The 22,386-nt window shown below is 35.3% G+C and overlaps 1 protein-coding gene across 3 annotated transcripts in view; it reads right to left on the bottom strand.

Moving 5' to 3' along the window:
* TEX15 (testis expressed 15, meiosis and synapsis associated) overlaps window positions 1-22,386 on the bottom strand; it is a 35,860-nt gene that overhangs the window by 2,012 nt on the left and 11,462 nt on the right. For 2 of the 3 annotated variants that reach the window (XM_032213356.1, XM_032213355.1), the window contains exons 3-8: window positions 21,066-21,231; window positions 17,612-17,855; window positions 15,910-16,056; window positions 14,018-14,180; window positions 4,974-10,807; window positions 1,114-1,175 (exon numbers count right to left, since the gene is read on the bottom strand). In XM_032213356.1, the coding sequence (XP_032069247.1) occupies window positions 1,114-1,175; window positions 4,974-10,807; window positions 14,018-14,180; window positions 15,910-16,056; window positions 17,612-17,855; window positions 21,066-21,231 (6,616 nt within the window). The other variant, XM_032213357.1, reaches the window with a different exon arrangement.

Genomic DNA, 22,386 nt, shown 5'->3' with positions numbered 1-22,386 from the left:
ACATCTTCTTAAAGACTTCCAGTGTTGGGGCATTCACAACTTCTGGAGGCAAGCTGTTCCTCTGATTAATTTATGAACCCAGAATGAGGCATTAAAGTAATGAAGATCAGGCTTATATAAGTTGCTTTTTAAATGTTGACTATACATATCAAGGTCTAAGACTCATACATGTAAGCATAATCAGTACAGACTTATTTCTTGCTGCTGTCTGTATGTTTATATTTATGAACCCAGAATGGGGCTACTAATCAATAAAATTCAAAAAGAAAAAAATAAAATACAGAAACAAATCCCGCTGTAAAGATTCTAAAGAATCTTTTCATGAAGAAATATTGGATTCAGGATTCAAGGGAAATTGGAATTGTTATCAGCAGGATAGCCAAATGCTTTTCCAGAAATGGGAACAGGAGTTGGGAGAACTCCATTCCCCCATGTCAGAACTCAAGAGGTTAAATACAACTCAGCCTCTAAAACAAAGATACAAAAAGCATTTTGCAATCATCTCTGTTTTACCCTCTTTATATATATAAAAGCCAAGTACCACTCACTCATCACGAAATCTCCAGAACCACAAAGCCTACAAACTTGCAATTTGGCATGTTCCTCTTGGCTTCTAGGTGCTCGCTAAGAAAGGATTTTTCGAAATGACCATCAGCTGATTAGTATTTCTTATACAGTAATTAACACACTCTGATGCTAAGGAGTTCTACTCCCCCTCCCCACCTGAAAAGAACTCTGTTCCAACTGCCAGTTGTCTCAAATTTTGTTACCTCAGTTCAAACTGGCAGACATTCCACTCCTTCACTCAGGAGCGGTCTGGGGCTCCTTACAGTACTAAACGTTGGTACCTCACCAAAATGTCTATGCCTTTCACCGGAACTGCTTCCAGACTTAAGGCAGCGGGAGTGATATTCCCTTGTGTTTCAATCACCGACCACCACCGAGCCAACGGATTGTGAATCAAATTTCTCCTGCATAGCAGGAGTGGGTTGTTGCCAGCATTACTGCCGGTTCGGCGCACAAAAAAAAGTTTAAAAATGAAATAATAAAAGATGTGAACAAATGCACTGTGTTTTTTTGTATTAAATCAATATTTATACTTATTATGTATACCTCACGTTTCTGCAGGCTTCTTTTTCATCTATCTTGGAAGTTGTCATCAATGAAGCAGCTACCTAAGAGATTAAAAATAGCAATATAAACTGAATTAAATGTTATGTGTTTTTGTTTTACCAATGCTCCGCATATGCTTATTTGTGTTGCAAACTAAGTTTGCAGAATTTGTTTTTCCTGCAGTTGCAATAATGCGTCTTCACAGCAATTAATAAGTTCTTTAACATAAAAGCTGTAATAATTGGAGGTATTGTGTGATTAAGAAAATTCTAAATTGTATAATGAGCAAAAGGAAGTGCTGATACAAAATTAATGGTAAAATAAAAAAAACACATTATAGGGTCTTTGGAAAACATTCAGAGTTAAAAATTGATGTTATTAAAAGTCTATTAGAATGTTGGCAGTACAATTTCCAGGGTCAGGACAAGTAAGAAAATCTGTGCATATGCTGCATATGGATGCAAATAGCCAATAAAAGGTAATAGGAATTAATTATAACAAGAAACCTATGTAACTGAAAATAAAGCCACAATGCTTTTCACTTCACAGAGAATGCTGGGAACTATTCTTAGTAGGGTAATTGTAGGTCTAACATCCATTACGTCAAAACAAAGAAATGTAAACAACTTATTTCAAGGAACGTGTAGAATTTTTGAGGAAAAAAAAAGTGTGTATCAACCTTTTTCAATCTAGCTGAATTCCAAAACTGCCATTCTGAAAATTACGGATGTAGCTTGATGCCTCTGGAAGGCACATTCTCTAAGATAAAACTAAGAAAGGATTTCTCAGAATCTCAAGAATGACAGTATTCTCAAGTTATGTAAGGCAAGGATTTAGGCAAGATGTGTAGAATAAGGTTTACTAGAACAGGGTGTGCTTTAAAATACTTAAAATTTATGTTGTTAAGCAGAAATAATCAATAATAACAAAAGTAACCCTATTTTTTCATCCAGTGTACCTAGTATCATCTTAAAAATCTGAAACTTGTCCATCTATGTTCTAAAGAACAATTTTTCTCACTTCATTAGCTTCACTGCTCCAATTCAAAAATTGGTCATTATCAGTGAAGTCAACAATGATTTGGAATACTGTATGGTTAATAGGACAATCTTTGTGTGCCTAATGCAATAATCAGAGACTTTGTTCAATAGATTATTAGCCATGATATAATATTCCGGGGATCCTAAATACAATTCACTTTGGTATATTAGAACTTCTATACATAACTAATCTTTTAAGTTTCATTGTTTTACTTCTTGGTTTATCTGGATATTTTATTTATTTATTTGTATTTTGCCCTTATTGTTTTTATAAATAACTCAAGGCAGTGAACATATCCAACACACCTTACTCCTATTTTCCCCGTAACAATAACCCTATCAGGTGGCTTGGGCTGAGAAAGAGAATGACTGGCCCAAAGTCACCCAGCTGGCTTTCACGGTCTCCCGTTTTCTAGACAGTGCCTTACCCACTATGCTGTTCAGATTTGCTTATTTTATCTCTTTTTATTTTTTAAGTTACATGGAAATCTCAGTATGGGATTGATGAGGCCACAGGATTGAAAAGCAAGATATATACACAACAGAAACTAATAAGATTCCAAAACATTAAGTTACATATTTTTATTTCCTTTGCAACAAAATCCATATTAACTGAACTGATTAAAAAAAAAACCCATACTTGTATTTACTCTTTGTAACAATCTTTCTGAAAGCAGTTTACTGGCAAAATATACATGGATTAGAAAGTGTCCTGTATATACTGACAGTGACTCTCACTATGTTTTTTTAAATAGAAAAATTAGCATTCCTGAAGAAGCAGCTGCAGATAAGGGAACACTGAGTTTATGCAATCCAATTACAAGTGCTCAAGCATTCCAATAAAGCAGTTTACAAGGAACAAGGACAAGAGGTTTTCCATAATTTTCTTTAATAGCTCACTATCTTGAAAAGTCACGAGTACTGAAAGGATGGGGCTGACTCAATCTTGATGTAGTTTTGCCTCCATTTTCTAATAACAAGCAGTTGCTCTGTCAATACCCGCGGGACTTTCTTTCCATTTCTTTCTCTGCCGTAAAACAAGATCTAGGGCCCTGGAGAAGAAAGTTGGAAGGAAATGCTGTGATGTGCATCCCCAAAAATTCTGGGAATGGTTTATTTCAATCTATATATCACTAATCATACGATGAATTAATTCTAGTCTAAGAGTATGCAAATAGTCATTAAAGCAAACTTTTGAGACTTAAGACATTTTACTTACCGGTATGCAAAATTAAAAGGAAAAATCATCTGTTTTTTTAAAGTCAAATCCATATACACGGGTAGTCCTCAACCTATGATTACAATTGAGCCCAAAATTTCTGTTGTTAAGGAGACAGTTGTTAAGTGAGTTTTGCCCCATTTTACGACCTTTATTGCCATGGCTGTTAAGTGAATCACAGATGTTAAGTTAGTTGTTAAGTGAATCTGGCTTTCCCATTGACATGGCTTGTTGGAAGGTTGCACAAGATGATCACTTGGTCCTAGAACACTGCAACCATCATAAATATGAATCAGTTGCCAAGGGGCTGAATTCTGATGATGACCATGGGGATGCTACAATGCCATGTCATTTTTTTTAGTGCTGTTGTAACTTTGAACAATCACTAAATAACTGTTGTAAGTTGAGGACTACCTGTACTATTCCATTTATGAAACTTTGAAATTGTAAAGCAGAGTTTTCCTTGTTTAGTCTTGTTATATTAATGCAAATAATGTACTGTGCTTGGTACATTACTTTTAAGTTCAAGAATGGAATTATGTACAGAGCAGGAATTGTCAAGGAAAGTAAATCAGAATCACCCAAATATTTATATGTGGTTATTTTTATTATTTATTAAATTTATAGGCCTCCTTACTCCCAAATAACAAAACAATCAGACCAAAACAAAAGTGGTACACAGTTACAATAAAAATCTTATTCTTTTTCCTTTAATTTTTTTTTCCACTTTGTATATAAAATAGTTATAAGAGCCGAGGTGGCGCCGTGGTTTGGGTGCAGTACTGAAGGCCACTACAGCTGACTGTTATCTGCAGTTCAGCGGTTCTAATCTCACCGGCTCAAGGTTAACTCAGCCTTCCATCCTTCCGAGGTAGGTGAAATGAGGACCCAGACTGTGGGGGCGATATGCTGACTCTGTAAACTGCTTAGAGAGGGCTGAAAGCCCTATGAAGCGGTATATAAGTCTAACTGCTATTGCTATAGTTTTGACAGTGTATGTGTATGTGTGTGTGTATATGTACACACACATACACAGAAACTGGTGTATGGTATTAAGGACAAAGTAGAGGTTCCATTATTTCCTATGACACCCCCATTATGATCTTAATCCACCTCTTTCAGCAATAGCAATAGCACTTAGATTATATACTGCTTTACAGCTCTCTCTAAGCAGTTTGAGTGTCAGCATATTGCCCCCAACCATCTGGGTCCTCAATTTACCAACCTTGGAAAGATGGAAGGCTGAGTCAAACTTGAACCCAGTGAGATTTGAACTGCTAAATTGCAGGCAGCAGAAGTAGCCTGCAGTATTGTACTCTAACCACTGCACCACTGTTTCTTAAGATGTAAATAAGAGGAAATACTGTACATCCAAATTATATCTGAAAGTTGTCAAATACAATAATTTGTAGGATAGAAAAGTACACCCCAGAAAGTACACTATCAGTAATCTTATTGCTCTTGAAAATAAAAAGTTCACGTATCATGTTCTGCAAGCTACCCAGAGTTGTCCTATGGGGGAAATGGGTGACATGTAAATTGAATAAATAAATAAGTGAATATACAAAGCACCATTTAGAGAAGGTGTTGGATAACCTTACCTTTTTCTTTTTGTTATGTGAGACATCAGTCTTTTCTTCTGATGGGCAGAGCTCGTCTTCTAAAGTTACATTAAATGGTCTTTTGTGTAGGATTTGGGAAGCCTGAAGATTTTGTTCACTGTGATCTAACCGTGTTCCTACAAGCTGCCGTTTCAACCGACAAGCTTTTCTCCAGTTTTTAAGCATTTGATGTATAACCACAGGAAGAGGTGATTTCCCCTGTTCGGAACAGATAAACTTCATATGTGCAATGGTTTTCATCACCTTCATAACGTGAGCCATTTTTCCTAAATCTTTTTGTCTGGATGTCATCAATTTCTCAAGAAGTTTAGAAAACTGGCTATAGTTACAGTCTAATTCAGAAACTGTACTTCCATAATTTAAAGCGATAGCATATGGTGCCAAATCTACACACATGGAAACAGGCGACTTGGATGTTCCTAACATTTTTCTTGTTTCTGAAAATTCCACAAATTCTCTTGTGAGAAGATGAAGCGCATATGAGCAATTTAAGGCTTCTGTATAGTTATAAATAAGGTTCAATTCATCCTGAAGTTCAAAGATGGAAGCCTCCACTGTTTCTAAAAGCTCATCTTTCCGATAAGACAGGAAAGCCATTTTTTCTTGGCACTGGAAAAGTTCAGGTAGAAGTGATAAATCAAACCATAGTAAACTACGAAATCGCGGATTATCTCCTTGTTTCTCTATTGAGTTTTTAAGGAAAAAAATAGTTTCATATGTCATTGCCAATTCAGTATATATTTCAACAGCTTCCGGCTTCAGAATGACAGGATTAAATCCTCCATTCTTCATGAAGTCCAATATATTTTCTTGGGTTATCAGTGTGGTTACATCCTCCTCTTGTAAAATCTGAAAATACTTTTTCAGCATTTCCATCTGCACTGTACATTTGCCCATGAGCTGTTGCAGTCTTCCAATATCGGCAGACTGTGCTTCATCCAAGATTTCACTTATATTACAACTATCTTGTAAAGTTAGAGACTTTCCAATGAAGCAATTTGCATCGTGTTCAGAGCAAACATCTTTACAGTTACAAGAGTCTTCTGCACATTTCTCAGTATATTCTCCAAAAGTTCTATTATCGTCATTTCCACATCTTGAATCTTCCATCATACGCTCATAAATATCAAAGAGCTTAGCCACAGTCATTTCATATATTTGGAGCACTTCTTTCCCATCCTTTGAATTGTTATTTAAAGATGAATTTCTTTCTTGCCAAACAAGGTGTTTAGCAGCATCAAAAAAAATATGTTCCAGACCAAATAATGAAGTTTTAAGATTAAACTCTTCATGAGTACACGTCTTTACAAATTCAGTTTTTTTACCAATAATCTCAATAATAATCCAGAGATGATTATCTTTTTCAGCACTCAAATTCATGCCTGGAAGACTTTTAGATATATTTATTAAATCCATTGTATTTTTTCTTGAATCTTCTAGGTCTTCTATAAAATCTCCAAAGTTAGCGCCACAAATGAAAGGCACAGATAAAAAAAAATCAGATAAATTGGAAACCTGTTTCATTACTGATTCACATTCCTCTATTTCTCGCCTTAATTTCAACAAGCAATAATAAGAATTATTCTCAGATACAGTATTTTCAAAAGCTTCCATTAACTGCTTGTGGTAGATTTGTAATTCATTAAGGGGGTTGTATTTTAATCTCATCTGAAAAGCAGGATATAAATTTGATTGTTGTTGATAACCTGAATGCCCCCCAAACAGTTCACTATGCAGTGAATCATCATACCAAAGCAAACTTCGAAAAGTTGGCTCACCTTTTAAAAATCTTTTCTTATTCTCTATAAAATCTATTGTTTCCATTATAATTTGCAGCTCAACTAATGCTTCTATAGCACAAGATTTTAATTTCTGACTCGCCTGCATATTTCCATTAGAGCTTCCAAGTATTTCCCTAGAAATCAGAGCATGCTCAAAAGAACAACCTTGCTTTTTTTCAAAAGCTGTAATGAACAAAGGAAGAGCACTTTTGCAATATGACACCTGTTCGTGCAGTATAATCAGAGATGAAGTTTTATCTGCCTTTTGTAAGATCTCTGATATTTTAGACTTGAAGTCACAGGATTTTAGACTGATTCCTACTTTGGAAAGTTTGCTGTGATGGCTGAAATTGTTGCAATTATCAGAAGAGGTGCTTGAAAAATAGTGTTCATTTTGCTTGGCCTCGGTGCTAGTGAAAGGTTTATTTGTCTTATCAGGCAGGACATGATAAACTGCAGTTAGTGGAGAATTAAAATGAAACTGATCAAAGTTATAACCACTACCTGAGGAAGTCTGTTTGCATGTAGATTCCCTAAGTATGATATGATTTATTTGTTTCAAGTTTTTCTGCCTTAAATCTAGGTTATTTAATGACTTCAGAGGACTGTCATGGATTATATCTAGTCTTTTAATTGTAGAGTCATTCATGCTTTCTGGTAGTTCTCTTTCCTTTACATTTTCCTCTATAAGTTTCTGTAATACACAACGATGAGATGATTGGCATAAATTATTATCTTCGAAGGATTGAGATAGCAGATCATCACTAGATGGTATTTTGTTAGTATTTCTTTGGGGTTCAACTGACTTGTTCAATGAGTTACAATGCCTATTCTCAGCATTATATATTTCCTGTTCAGTTGATTGACTAAATGAATTAAGGCAGGAATGTTCTGATTTTGAAAAAACCTGTTTACAATGAGAATCTAGTTTTTGCTTCTGTCTACTGGAAGATCCTGCTGGGATTTCAGAGCAATTAATACCTATATTTTTGTTTGATGAATTGTTTGTTTTTAATGACAATGACCTGTTGCTATGGATTTCTGGAGTTAACTGAACCACAGAGGTTTTAGCATTAAGGTTCTCTTCTGTTAAGGGCCAAGTTGCCAATGAAGCATGAAACTTTCCAGCACTCAAATTGATGTTTTCTTGCTGTAATGCAGATATTTCCAGAGTTTCTTTGTCATTGTTCGTTTTCTTCAAATTGGGACAAGGTGCAGAAATAACATCTGACCCGAACACATTTATTATTGCAGCAGATTCAAAAATTGGTTGAATTGATGGAGCAATTTTAACAGTACTCATCTTTACATGAGATTTGAACATTTCCTCACCATTTGTTTGCCTTCTTTGACAGGCAGTTAATTCCTTTCTTGTCATAGAAGAGTTAAATTGATTTCCATCTGTTTTGCTTCTACAGGCATTCGTGTCAGAACTCAAAGTGCGCTTGTTTTCCATGGCTGTAATTACATTCTCTTGATTCTCTTCTTGTGTATTTCCAAAAAGGCCTTCCTCAGCAAATCTCTTGTTGCATATGATAGGCTCAGCGCTAAGTGGCTCTATACTTCTAATTTCTGTAGTATCTAAGATAGCATGTTTTTCAGAGACTGTTTTTATTGCTTTATTGTTCGCACAATCGCTGCTAAAAGATACATCTGTGCTGCAATCGAATGTTTCAAAAGAATCTAAGATACCGTTCGGTAAGATGTTTTTTGCTTTGGAGAATACACTACCTGAAGTTTTTCTTCCAGCTTTTGTTACTGTTTTTAAACTCTGAACATTCTTCCGAGCTTTTCTTAGGTGAAACATTGCACCCATTATTTTTTGAGATGGGCATTTGGTTTTGCATAGCAATGCTTTAGTGTTGTCAAGGGCACTTAAAATATTCTTAATATGTTTTTCAGGCTGCTTGTTTTTTTTAAATTGTCCCTTGGATAGTGAAGAAATCTGGGATGAAGACTGTATGTTGAGTTCTTTCTTTTTGCGATGATGTTTTGAATTTTGCTGTCCCTTTGTGTATTTTTCCTTTTCCCCCCGTCTTGACCACTTAACACATTTTTTGGATGCTGAAGATTTAGTTGTACATTTTTCCATTTTAGTTTCTAATTTTGACTGAACTATATTGGTTATTGTAATTTGTAAATCAGGGCATGAAAATGTATTCAATAACTCAGTTCCTTTTTCCTCCCCAGATTTCTCCCTATATAAGGAATTATCTTTATTCGTCTTCAAAGTTGGATTTTTTGAAAGATTTTCATTCGAGCCAGGTTTTCCAAACAGATTCTCCCAATCTAAACGTGCTTGTAAATAATAATAGACATTCTCTTCACTAATATTTCCATGATTATGTGGCTTGTGCCACACTGAGACGCCTTTCTTACACTCTTCTAGTACATTTTCAATCTCGCCACAAATGTCTAAGCTGTGGACGTTATTACTTTTCCTTTCTAAATCTTGCCCAGATATTTCAGGAACTTGACTACAAAAGCTATCAGAACTGGCATTTGAAGATGTATTTTCAGATTGTTTGTTGATTTCCGTATTTCCCATACTCCCCAAAGATATAGGAACTGATGTGAGTAACACTGTATGATTTACTTTCTTGTGATCTGTCAAGTCATTATTTTTAGTAGGCAATGTTTGCAATTCTTCAAACTTCTCTTTGCAATGTTCTCTGTTAGTTAGCTCTGTTTCTATTAACGAGCTTCTTTGAAGATTCAAGTTAAAAAAAAAACCTGTGCTTTCTAAATCTAAAGTATCTGATTTTTTTGATGTTTCTGTATAATTGTTCATATTATCTGCGGGTTTCTTCAAAACCGTATCAGGTTCTTGCTTTTTTCTTGATGAGCTTTCTGTTGCATTTTTAAATGCAGCTTCTGTTGTAGATTGATACTTTTTGCCTTCTTGTCCACATGGAACCTTCTCTTTTAATTGGTTTACATGTATTTCATTACAGCATTTTTCCCCTGTGTTATTTGTTTCACAGTTTTTTTGTTCTTCAGTAAATAAGGAATTACATATCCTATCCTCAAAATTATTTTTGTTTAAAAATGCTGGCTTGGAAAGACACATATTTTTTACACTAAGGCCTCTTCTAACAGCATCAGTTATACAGGTATCAGAAGGGTGATACCCAAGGCTCTCTATATTGCTAATTCTTTTGGCAGATTTTTCTTTGATACTGTTTATTGTATAATCATTATTTAGGGAGTTATTTGCTTTTTCAGATGCTGAATATATTTGCTTATCTTTTTGATTGCTTTCAGCCAAGTTAGAGTTTTTAGATTTTAGATTTAAAATTTTCAGAGCTTGATGCTTATTTTGTTCAAAATTCTCAGATGTGATTTCATTTGAAGGCCATTCATAAGCATACCTTTTTTTACAGCAGGCAGACTGAAAAGTATTACCACAATGCTCCCCTTTTGATGAAGTACAATTATTTGTTGCACATTTGGTGTCAAGTTGAATAGAATGCTCTATTTCAGAAGGAAAAATATCATCCCCTTGAAACTGGCTTTCCATTTCTCCTCGACTGTCTTTGCTAGATGTTATATTGTCAGGACTTAGTTTGCCTGTGGTTATACTGGTGTCATTACAAAAAGGTGGTTTCATAATAAGTTCTTCATTTTGCTTTACCACATTCTTTTCTCTTCTTGTTAATCTTGGATCTTTAATTAATCTTGAAGTAGTTACAGTACTTGAACCAATTTCCCAGTCAGAAAAATCTTCCAGATTTATATTTAAACTAGTCTTCTTATCATCCCCCATATGTTCACCTCTGATTGTTTCTGTACCAGGTTTACATGGAATATTGGCTTTCATTTGTGTTAAATCCCATCTTGTAGCTGGCTTGTGTTTCTTTTTTTCACAGTGAATTTTGTTTTCAGAATCATTCCAGTTCTGTATGCCTTTAGAAACGGAAGAAGCTTCTCCAGATACATACATTTCTAATGGTTTTCTGAAATGTTCATAGATGAGTTGGCTTTTACCTATCCTTGTCACCCGTGTACAGTTTTCCAAAGGAATAACTCCTCCTGTTAAAGAGAAATATGATTTTTGAGAGTTATAATATTTTATATAAGGGAGGAAAAACATATTTTAACAGATAGTTATCTCTGACTCCTTGATAGGTGATGCACTAATGCGGGCTTTCTAATCATTCACCAAGTTTTTACAATAGCTAAAATGCCCAGGAATATTCTAACTGTATTATCTGTACAGCTGTGTGAAAAAGTCCTGCACGCTTTACGGTTCACAACATTTTTGGATAGGCCATTCATTTTATGATATTTTATGCTAACTACTATGCAAATATTGTTATATTTAAATAAATACTGGTGGTTTTGAAAAGCATAAGATTTTTGCAATTTGGTGCTGTTGGATAGGGATTGTGAATTTTCTTGCATGCTTCCAATGACTATGAAAACAGATTAACTGATGCATACCCAGTGGCATATGTGTTGCAATTACTAAGGCCGATGCTAGTGTTTTGTTAACATTTTTATTGTTTGTGGGCCTGAAAAGGACCGTTTAGGTAACCAAACATGGTTACTAATATGAAATTAGCTAGGCCTTTATTGCTTATCACCAGGCGGCATTGCTTCGGCATAGACTGTATAAGCCTTTGCATGTGATCTTTGGTGACAATGTGATGCCAGGCTGCAATAATGGATTCAATCAATTCCTGCTTGGTCTTCGGATGCTTCTTGCTTATTTCGTAACCAATCTTGGCCCACAAGTTCTCAATTGGATTTAAATCTGGGCTCTGAGCTGGCCAATCCAGGAGTCGAACACCATGCTTCTTCATCCACTGCTGTACTGACTTGGCTTGATGACAAGGAGCGTTGTCATCCTGGAAGTAACAGTCCTTCCCTACAAGTTGCTGAGCTGAAGGAAGCTTGGTCTTTTCCAGGACTTCAACATACTGCTTGGAATTCATGATTCCCTGCACGATTTGTATCCGACCGATACCAGAAGCAGTGATATAGCCCCAGATCATCATGTGTAAGGGATGCTTCACAGATAGATTCAGGCAGTATGGCCTAAATTCTTCAGCTGGAAATCTTCTCACATACTTATTGCACTGATTCCCAGTTAAGTAGTAATTGCTCTCGTCACTGAAGATGCCCTTGGCCCACTGTTCGTTGGTCCACTTGGCATACTTCTTGGCCCACACACATCGATGAGAGTGGTGAGCGTCTGCGAGCAAAGGTTTACTTTGAGCCCTGCAGCCTTTGAGCCCTCTGGCAAGCAGTCTGTGACGCACTGTGCTTGTGCACACTTTTACATCACGTTTCACCCCAAATTCTTGTAATCTGAGATGAGGTGAGCTTCCTGTCAGCCATCAAAATGTGTTGCAGAGCCCGATCTTGCTGTTTTGTCGACTTTCTTGGTCTTCCAGAGAGGAGCCTGTCATCAACTGAACCAGTTATTTGGTATTTTTCAACCGCTCTGCTCACTGTGGTGTGATGGCATTTCACTTTCTTGGCTATTTCTGTACAGGAGTAACCCTCTTCATGAAGCACAATGATGCGATGCCGCTGCTCAGTACTGGTGAAAGCAAAGGCCTTCATCCTTGCCCGCAGCCAGAGCTAAATTAAATTTTTCAATGCTTTGCATGCCAATTTACAGTCAGAGAATATGAGAACATGGATTGGCTCTTAGTTTTAGCTTCTGTGCATTTTGATTGGTCAGCCAAAGCTCACTGCTGATTGGCTACTTTTGATCCTAACATTCTCAAAAATTCAAGTTGTGTTTGTTTTAGCACATAAACACACTCAAAACCTTAAAAAGACTTTGGTTATATTAATAAAAATTATGCATCTCAATCCGACTATAGAAATTTTCATCAAAGTACTAATTTTGCGTGGTTTCTATGAGTGAAAAGTTGATTAAACATGTAAATAAGCTTAAAATTGAAAACGTGCAGAACCTTTTCACACAGCTGTAACTTTAGGAAGCAAACTTATATTTATCTTTATTAAGTTTCAGTAAACAGTTATTCTAAGGAGAAATTTTCCATAAACTCAGTTTGGCTTATAAACAATTTTATACAAATCCAAAGATAAAACAAGTTGTACTATCAAAAAGTGAAGACTGACCAGTAGGATTAAAAAAAACAGCAGCATTTACAGCAGAATTGCTATGTTCACATGCTTGAGAAGTAATAATTTTGTATTTGCCTATGAATGATTTCTTGCTATTTTTCTGTTTTTTCCAAAGAGCAGTGATATAAAGAGGCAAACTATCAATACTTTCTGAACATAACATTAAAAACTCTGGCCACTTCCAGCCAAGAGTTTTATTACAGAATGACCCTCAGAATCTTATTGGAGTGGAAGCTTGTATTTGTAGCCTTTTTGTGCTTTCTCAACATTTCTCATATCTTTTTTCTTCTGTCAAAAATCTATCAGGTTGGAGGAAACATAACAGCACAATACCTTTTCAATGGTAGCAATTGGAACAGACCATTGAAAATTTATTTTAGAAACTCTTTTTAAAAAGCCTGATCCTGTGCTGAGGGCTCAGAATAGTCTGATTAATGATTAAGAAAAAGAGGAAGAGTAGTTCTGAAGGCAGCAGTGGGTGTTTGAGATCTCAATGTAATACTGTAACACAGTGTTTTTCAACCACTGTGCTGCGGCACACTAGTGTGCCGTGAAATAGTGTAAGGTGTGCCGTGGGAGAATTACTTTATATATAGTCAGTATAGGCACAGAGTTAAATTTTTTTAACATTTTCTAATGGTGGTGTGCCGCGTGATTTTTTTTCATGAAAAAAGTGTGCCTTTGCACAAAAAAGGTTGAAAAACACTGCTGTAACATGACTTAACATGACTAAAGAAACCACAGCTGAGTTGGATATCCAACCTATAAGTAACGCAGGCACGCATCAAATGACAATCAGAAATGTGCTGTAAACATCTACATGACCAGTAGATGGCAACAAAGTGTTCCAAATATATCTCTCTGCTTTAAATCTGCTGTAGTGTTTTATCAAACTTGGCAACTTTAAGATGTGTGGACTTCAATTTCCAAAATTCCCCAGCTAGCATGAAGTCTACACAACGCCAAGTTTAAAAAAATACTGATCTAATGCTTTTCCATTCCAGATCTCTGCATCCTAGCTATGAAGTTAAATGCAGAAGCTAAGAAGATGACATGAAACAATGTCTAAACATGAAAAACTGAGCAGAATCAAGGTAGAATACAATAAAATTAACATACAAGCTCAAGAAAACTTACCAGTGTGCTTGGGTAATCTTTTAAGTTTACACTTCAAAGATGTTAGGAAGGAATCAGCCACTCCTTTCTGATTAACAGATTTTACATGTATTACAGCATATGGAAGACATTGCCTAGGCTTATCCACAGGTTTTGAATGTTCATTATATTCATAAAAATATACCTGTAAATGGAAGTATTGTAAGAAAATAAAAATATACCTGGATAATTAACTTTAAACTTAGACAAAGACCAAAAATAGTGACCACACTGTGATCAAATATCAACAAAATGAATGGTAAAACTTTTAATCTGTTGCAGCACCTCTCTTTTATAAAAGTATTATACAAACTAGGTGCAAAACGTACTGTTTTTGTGAAGAGATTAAAGTATCTAATATAGGGATGTCAATCTTGATCAGGCCACGAGCCGGATTGTGATATTTTTTATCTTTGCGGAGCTGGGGTAGAAATGGCCTGTATGGGCTGTATCTGGCCTGTGGGCCACCAGTTTGATCGAATATGGGCTGCCAGGCCTGATCTAATATGACAATTTGTATCACATGCTTTCTAATTTTAATATAAAATTATTTGCTTAAGATTTAGGAAATTCAGGATAAAATGTCTGTGGAAAAATATTTAATAACATCTCAAAAGTGAAGCAGAATTAAAAATCCCCCTTCATCTATCAAATCTTTGACAACGTTCATATTCTCTTACACGTACTGCTCTTTACAGTATATATAGTTTTGGTTTTTTTTGCAGAAGCAGACAACTGAATTCAAAGAAAGACTGTATCTACTTTATACAGCACATCAACATCTAATTAATTTCTATATGGCTGGGGATCAGGTTACCTGAAATAATGTCTTTTTCCAAGAATCTCTACCTGTCCAATTTGATCCACCAGCTCAATATGGGTATGCTGTAGATCCTGTCAGCCAAAATGTGTTGACTGGCAGGAATTGGGGCCTTCTCTGCTGTAGTCCCTGCTTTGTGGAATATACTCCCTTTGGAAATCAAAATGGTCCAATCTTTTTGACCTTTTGGAAGGCTTTAAAAATTTGGCTATGTATACGGGTCTGGTTTGGAATGTGTTAGGATCCTGCTTCTTGATTTTACTTATGACCCTTCCTCGAATAATTATGACTGCCCTACCATCCCTGTGGTTACATGATCACATTTCAGGTGCTTGGAAACTGGCTTGCATTTATGACTGGTTGCAGTATCCCATGATCATATGATTTCAATTTGTGACATTTTTTGTTATTTTCTGGCAAAAAATGCATGTTGGATAAGTTGGATTCAGATTTATGGCCACACCGTAACACACTTCATGACAGTCTATAAATGGTCATAAAATCGAGTCTGGCCATGTGGTGACTCAATGTGTGAGTACAATGATTTAGGACCAAAATTCCAGGGTCAATTATGTTTGTAAAGTCATGGACTACTTGTAAAGAGGCAATTTTTATTATAAAATATATATTGTAGGTCTTAACCTTGGAGAAAACTGGGACATTTTCAAACCAACAATGGCTGAATGATGAACAGAAAAAATCCAACCACAGAAATAATTCTAGGTACTTTATGATAAATTTCTCCTGCACTGAATCACTCCATAAGCCAGGATAAGATTTCCAGTTTTCCTGATGCTAATCTCTAGCACAGTTACTGAAAATACCAGCCCTTGATTCTTCAAGTGAAATGCTAGATTTTATCCTTGTTGAAGAGCCCAGAAAGAGGGTCTTCTATAGCTTTGCTATAGTTTCTGAATATATAGTTTCTAAATTGTAGCCCCCTCCTTAAAATCCAATTATTCTAAACTTTAAAAAATGAAATAACTTCAAAAAATAGAAATGTAGGATATCATGCTGTATCTTGTCAAAATAAAATCACTAAAGTATTACTTACCAAAGACCCAGTAGCCTGATCCTCCAAAGAATCCTTAAGTGAAGGATGAATTCTAGACATATGGCAATCAAAGTTTGGAGTTGGATCCAGTACAATTTTCTTTTGGCCTTTAGGTGGTTGAACTTTTTTAACTTTTCCTAAAAGAACCTAGAAATACAAAGCAAACAAAACCTTTTCATATATATATATTTACACTAGTTTAATAGCAACGCAGTTCAACTGAGTTTTTTTGGTGATATGAAACTTGAAAAATAAAGTGCTTTATTGTATACCAGAATGTTATAGTTTTAAATTATTCCCAGTAATGACATTTAGAATTAATATGGGCATTCTGTAGACTACATACTATCTTCCATTTATAAGATCTTTCCATCACACTATTAAAAACAGTAGCACACATGAAAATGGTGATTTTTGGGCTCAAAATATTATGACTTACCTTGTAAGATCTCTCCGGATAATAAGCCCAATTGGGCTTTTGAGCACATGTGCTAAAATAAGCCCTCCCAAAAAATAAGCACTCTCCAAAAATATTGCAACTCAGCAGCAGCTATTAGGTGACCATGCATGCTGCCTCCTGCACCTCAAAAATAATAAGATCTCCCCAAAAATAAGGCCAAACACTTTTTGGGGGGATCGAAAGAAAATAAGACCCTGTCTTATTTTCAGGGAAACACGGTGTACTGAGCTCATTATTAGGAAGATTCTTTGGGTACTTTAGGTAGAAAAATATGTAGATCTCCTTAATTATACTGACTTTTTTTTTATTCTGCTTGTGTTTTCCCACCTATCCTTCCCATTTTGCTTCTTTCCCATATTCTGCCAAAAATCCAAAAATGTTCAAAAATGCCAAGGACTGTCCTGTTCTTGGGGCCGAGAAAGGAATAAGTAAAACACCAAGTAAAACAATGGGCATTATGATGGCAAATATCATGCAAAGGCTAAGTCTGAGTTTCAGCAAAATACTATAATAGGTTTACCACCGTTATCAGTATTGCAAATAAGCTACAGAATGGCTTTCTGGGGAAAGGGATAGGAAGAGGAAAAAGATGTTGAAGTAATTTTTATAACAGATGAAATTCTTAGATTCCTGGACAGAATCTTATAAATTAACAGGTGTAGAGGAAGCTGCTGGCTTGCACCGATGGCTGCCCTCAATAAAGTCTGAATTTCAGACACTTTCTTCCTTTTTTCCTTGGATTCTTTGCCTAACGAGTTGTTGTTTTTTAATTGAACTCTTCTCACCACATAGTTGGCTGAACAATAATTACAGATTCTGGTAAGCAGTTTTAGAAATAATCCTTGGAACAATCATGGACTTTGTTTCAATCAGCGGTGTCTGCACTAAGCTACAGAGGCATTAAAATAACACTCTCTCACATACAGACACAAATTGATGTCATCAATATGTAATATCAAATTCAAATAGATGTAAATAAAATTGTTTGCACGAGGACATTGACTTCATCATTTGTCTTCTTTTGCTTTCCCGATTTACTTATGTTTTTTAAAAAATGTGTAATTATACTTTTTCAGCTTTCCCATATCCTTATAAATGCTCATTTTAAATTTATATTCAAATCTGTTTGGAACAAATTCCTTCCACAGAATAAAGGCTATTTCAGGATCCAAACCAATGATTCCCCACATTACAGAGTAATTGCTTTACATTTTAAAAATATATAGATATATAAAGACTTACCCTGAATATAATGATATTTTCTACTGGAAATGAATGTTTGGATGCATAATTCAAAGCAATATCAATATATCGGAACAAATAAACTCCAAGTTGAGGATTTCCTAGTTCTTTCATAATGTTTATTTCTCTTTTGGAATCACCGGTACATAGGCCATTCTGACAAATTTGTGACACTTCATCTCTAGAGACAACTAAAAAGCTACAGAGCTCTTTATCTTGCTTTCCTTCTTCACGCAGCTCAGTCCTAACAATGAAAAAGATGTTTTCAAGGCAGGTTCCACTCTTTATGCAAATTAATTTAAAAAGGTAGTAGCCAATTTCGTTGTTTCCTAGTAATATACTCTAGATTCCCCCTTTTAAGAGAAATGTGTCTGGCCCTGTCCATATAAAGCATCTTAGTATGCATCAATTATTGCAGTAGCTGAAATAATCACAATTTTCATATTTACTTTCATTATATTCTTGCTGCTATCAAATTATGGACTTCCTACTGAATGCCAGGTCACTCCATAACTGAAGTATTAGCCTGATACACTTCATTTCTTCTGTGTTCATGGTCTTAACATGATACAAATCATGTTTTTATTTATTACAATTATTTATATGTTCAACTAAATCCACTGGAATGGATGCTGTAATTGAACTTTGGCCGGGGGGGGGGGGGAGCCAAGAAGTTTTAGAGCAAAGGTTATGGTATATGCTGAGGTAATTTATAATTAACTAGGATCTCTTGAATCTGTCCAGTACAATTTTCTAGGGACATTATTAAGAATTCCCTATTGTGTAATTTTTGTGGATTCTAGGGATAGGAATCTGAATTCAACTTTGCCATCAGAAATGTTCATTTGATATGTTGTTTTTTCAGGCAGTTCCCTAGTTGACCTTACAATATAATATTTTTGTCCACAGTTGGAGGGAGGCAGGATTGTGGATTTGTATTATAACTTATTAGTTCAAAATTTAGTCTCAATGGGCCTTAATGAATGAATCCTTAATTAAGTTGGCACCTGGAAAAATATAATTTACTGTATCCACACTGTATGAGATTGTTCTGCTTGGAAGAACTTTCCCCAATTTTAATTATTTAGCCAATATCCTATGCTCAGTTTATAGGATCGCTCTCACACATGCTATATTCATTCTTTTACCCCTTCATAGCTGGAAAGTTTAATAATATCCCAATGCAAAAGCATCTCTCTCTATCCCTATCAATTGGGGGAAAAAGAATCAATCTTCTATGTACTATTATATTGTTCTTTTTATAAGGCTTGGCAGGCTTTCATAGTTATGGCCCTATGGATTTATAGCCATTAATAGCTCTAAGTAGAATATTCTCTAGCCAACAGATTACCTGAGATTTCCACAAATATCAAGGATTTTACTCCATTGCTTTTTGACATTTAATAGTACAATAAACTTTTAAATAAATCTTTAAACTTTTCCAGAGGTTCCGTTAATGTACCTTTTGATTATATTTTTTAAAGTATTCTTTGGAGCATATTGTTTGGTTAACTTAAACAATGCTTTTTTGTTCTCCATATAGAAAACAAATGAATACCACTATTAATATTACTATTACATTCTGAATTTCAAGATAAAATGTCTTGCATGTTACAATACTGTGCATTTCTTAAACACTATAATTAACAGGAATCCTTCTCTTCATGAAGCTTGATGTCCCAGAGTAGGGACAGGATAGTTAGAATAGAAATAGATACCAGATGTGGTATTTGTGAGTGTTTAGTTCACTATTAGGAGAGATGATGCATTGCCAAAGTCATGTATCACCCAGACAACTTAATTACCGTACAACCTAATTTTCCATTTCTTTCATCTCAATTTCAAAGCAAATCATCTTTAGCAAGAATAATCTACACCTTCTCCAGCAACCTACAGTTAGTAGGTAGACTATGACCACAATTGGGACCAGAATTTTGGTTGTTTGAACCAAAGGTAGACACTGATGTGACTACTTCACTTAACAACTGCAGTCCCAGCACTCCTGATTGCAGTAGTTAAGTTTCCTAGGTCTGTAAGCAGATGGAGTGAAAGAGCAGCTTGCTGAAGGATTTCAGCTCCTCTCCATCCCTACGGCTTCTTTGCTGGCTTCCCAACTGACTTTCTGGGGAAGATGGCAGGGAAGATTACAAATGGCAAACACATGATTGCAAGGCATTTGGCAACTGGTCGTAAATGTGAATTGTTTGACAAGTGCCCAAAATACATCACATACTGTTGGGGGGGGGGGGGAGGAGAAGGAAACATTTTATAATGACCAGAAGTGTTTTACAAGTCAGAAAGCACCCTTTCCAAGTCCATCGTAACTTCAAATGGCTTTAAATGGCTATGTAAGGAGGAAAATAGATGGCTCCATTTTACTTATTGCTTTGCCTCCTGCTTGCCCCAGCACTCCCTACATTGGCATAAAACATGTAATAAAAATATTCCAATTTTCAAATTATAGCTTGTTGAAAAATATGGAGTACATTCAAGCCCACAGATTGCTTATATAATACAGTATTTACTTACGCAATATGTAAAGATAAATTTCCAAAGCAAATTAGAGTTTAGAGTTTGTTATTATAATGTATAATACATTTCTGTGCTTTTAGTGCAAAAAACTTCATACCTCCTTCTCTCACACATATACACACCCAGATAATGGAAGTGATTAGAAATAAAATGCAATAAATAAACAAACGGAAAAAGGTGATTTTATTATTATATTTATCTGTATTATAAATATAGAAAGCCATACATTTGCACAAACAGTTTAAAGATTAGGACTGATTTTAACACTAGGTTAGAGACCCAAGTAGAAATTAGACTGCCTACCAAGCATAGAGAATTTAATGTCTGATTTTACTCTGAAACTGGCCAAACTCAAGCAAAAATCCAGAATATTTATCCCATGATAACTACATAACTCCAATAGGATCACACACACACAATATCACAGGAGTACACCCCCCTCACATTTTGTAATTATTTAAGTATATCTTTTCATATGACAAAACTGAAGAAATGATCCTTGTAAAGTAGTGAATATACAACTTTTATAACAGTGTAAACACACACACACACACACTCTAAAGGATGTGTCCAAAATAGTAGAGAAATTATCTGAAGTAATGAGAGTCTTGATGAATAGCAACTGATTGAAGCCTGCTGTATGGTTTATGACTGGAAGAAGGATTAGTTAATTGGGATCTCTGAACTTGATTACATGTTATATGTGCATTTTTCCTCACAGAAACATGTAACACTGACAAATACACCAGATTCAGACCAGAGAAGACACCAGTTCAAATCTTCATTCAAGCAGGCTGATCACTTTAGGCTGATCACTATCTCAATTTGTTGTGAAGATGCCTGAGGAAAAGCTCAATCATGGGCAAAAAGTCCATTTAGTAAAATCATTAATAACCTGTATTTTTATGTTAAAATAATTCACCTTTTTGCAATGAATTCTTCTTCCAAATCTTTATTATGAACCATCTCTATTTTATGAAACTGCCATAAAGATTCCAAATGGCACTGTATATCAAGGCAATTTTCATTCAAACGTTGTTTAATCTCATTATAGTCCCTCTGATTAGCAAGGCACTCTGTTAAAAAATCTAAACATAAAGAAAAGGAAACAAAAAACATTAAAAAAGCAGCATTCTCACCATGGTAGAGAATACTGTAATTCTACAAAGATAATTTTAAATGTTTCAAAATTAATAAGAGCTGTGGTGGCACAGTGGTTTGTATTGCAGGCTAACTTTGCCCACTACCAGGAGTTTGATACTGACTGGTTCAAGGTTAACTCAACCTTCCAGCCTTCCAAGGTTGATAAAATGAGGACCCAGATTGTTGGTTCATTGCAAACCATCCAGGCAGTATTGTAAAGCATTATGGGGCATACATCTAAGTGCCCCATACATCTAAGTGTTATTGTTATTGCTAATTTGGAAAATTTCGGGGAAAAAATACTTTTCTAGCAATAAATGTTAGGAGAAAAAATAACTGGGGAGATATCTTTATCATGAACTTTAAAATGCATAATCTTATTTTAACTAAAGAAATTTGCAATGATTTCATCAGTCTATATTTTTGCTTTTAACACGACATATACTTTCTATATTATATTATAAGAACATGCATTGCAATTAAGGAACCTTCAGTCTCTACTTTGAAACTTGATTATTCCTCAGGTAAAACCCTGCATTAAAAAATAACTGCAGCAGGTTTTATTTCCATATTGATCAGCTGAGTTGAAGCCTCTACAATAATGTATAAGAATTAAATAAATCTACCACTTTCTACAACAGGAATGGACACTTATTCAAATTAAATCTCCAGATTCTTTTTGCAGGGTAAGCTAGCCAAATTCAATCATAGAAAATAACTTAATGTTCTTAATGGGGCCACACAGTCTCCAAACATAAATGTTTACCTTTTCTGCTTCATATTGTTCCTTCTTTGATGGGAATATTTTAAAATTCTAGCTGTTCCTATTTTTTCTGTGCACAGAATGTTCCTTCTGTTTTATTCTTTAATTATGTTTTACCTTGTTCTTTGAATAAGCTTCTTTGCAATTAAAAAAACATATACAGTCCAATCAAGGCCATGATCAAGGGCAAGACCATTAGTACATACTCCAGTATTTGAAAGAGGAACTTCAGTGGTGAATTCCTATCGATTCGGATGAACCGGTAGTAGTTTGGCTGCCTGGGTCACTGGAACCGGCAGTGACCCAAGCCTGCCATGCCTCCAAACGGGTTCTCCGG

The sequence above is a fragment of the Thamnophis elegans genome, chromosome 3 (genome assembly GCF_009769535.1).
Source record: "Thamnophis elegans isolate rThaEle1 chromosome 3, rThaEle1.pri, whole genome shotgun sequence".
NCBI lineage: Eukaryota > Metazoa > Chordata > Lepidosauria > Squamata > Colubridae > Thamnophis > Thamnophis elegans.
This window is presented reverse-complemented; position numbering and strand designations above follow the sequence as displayed.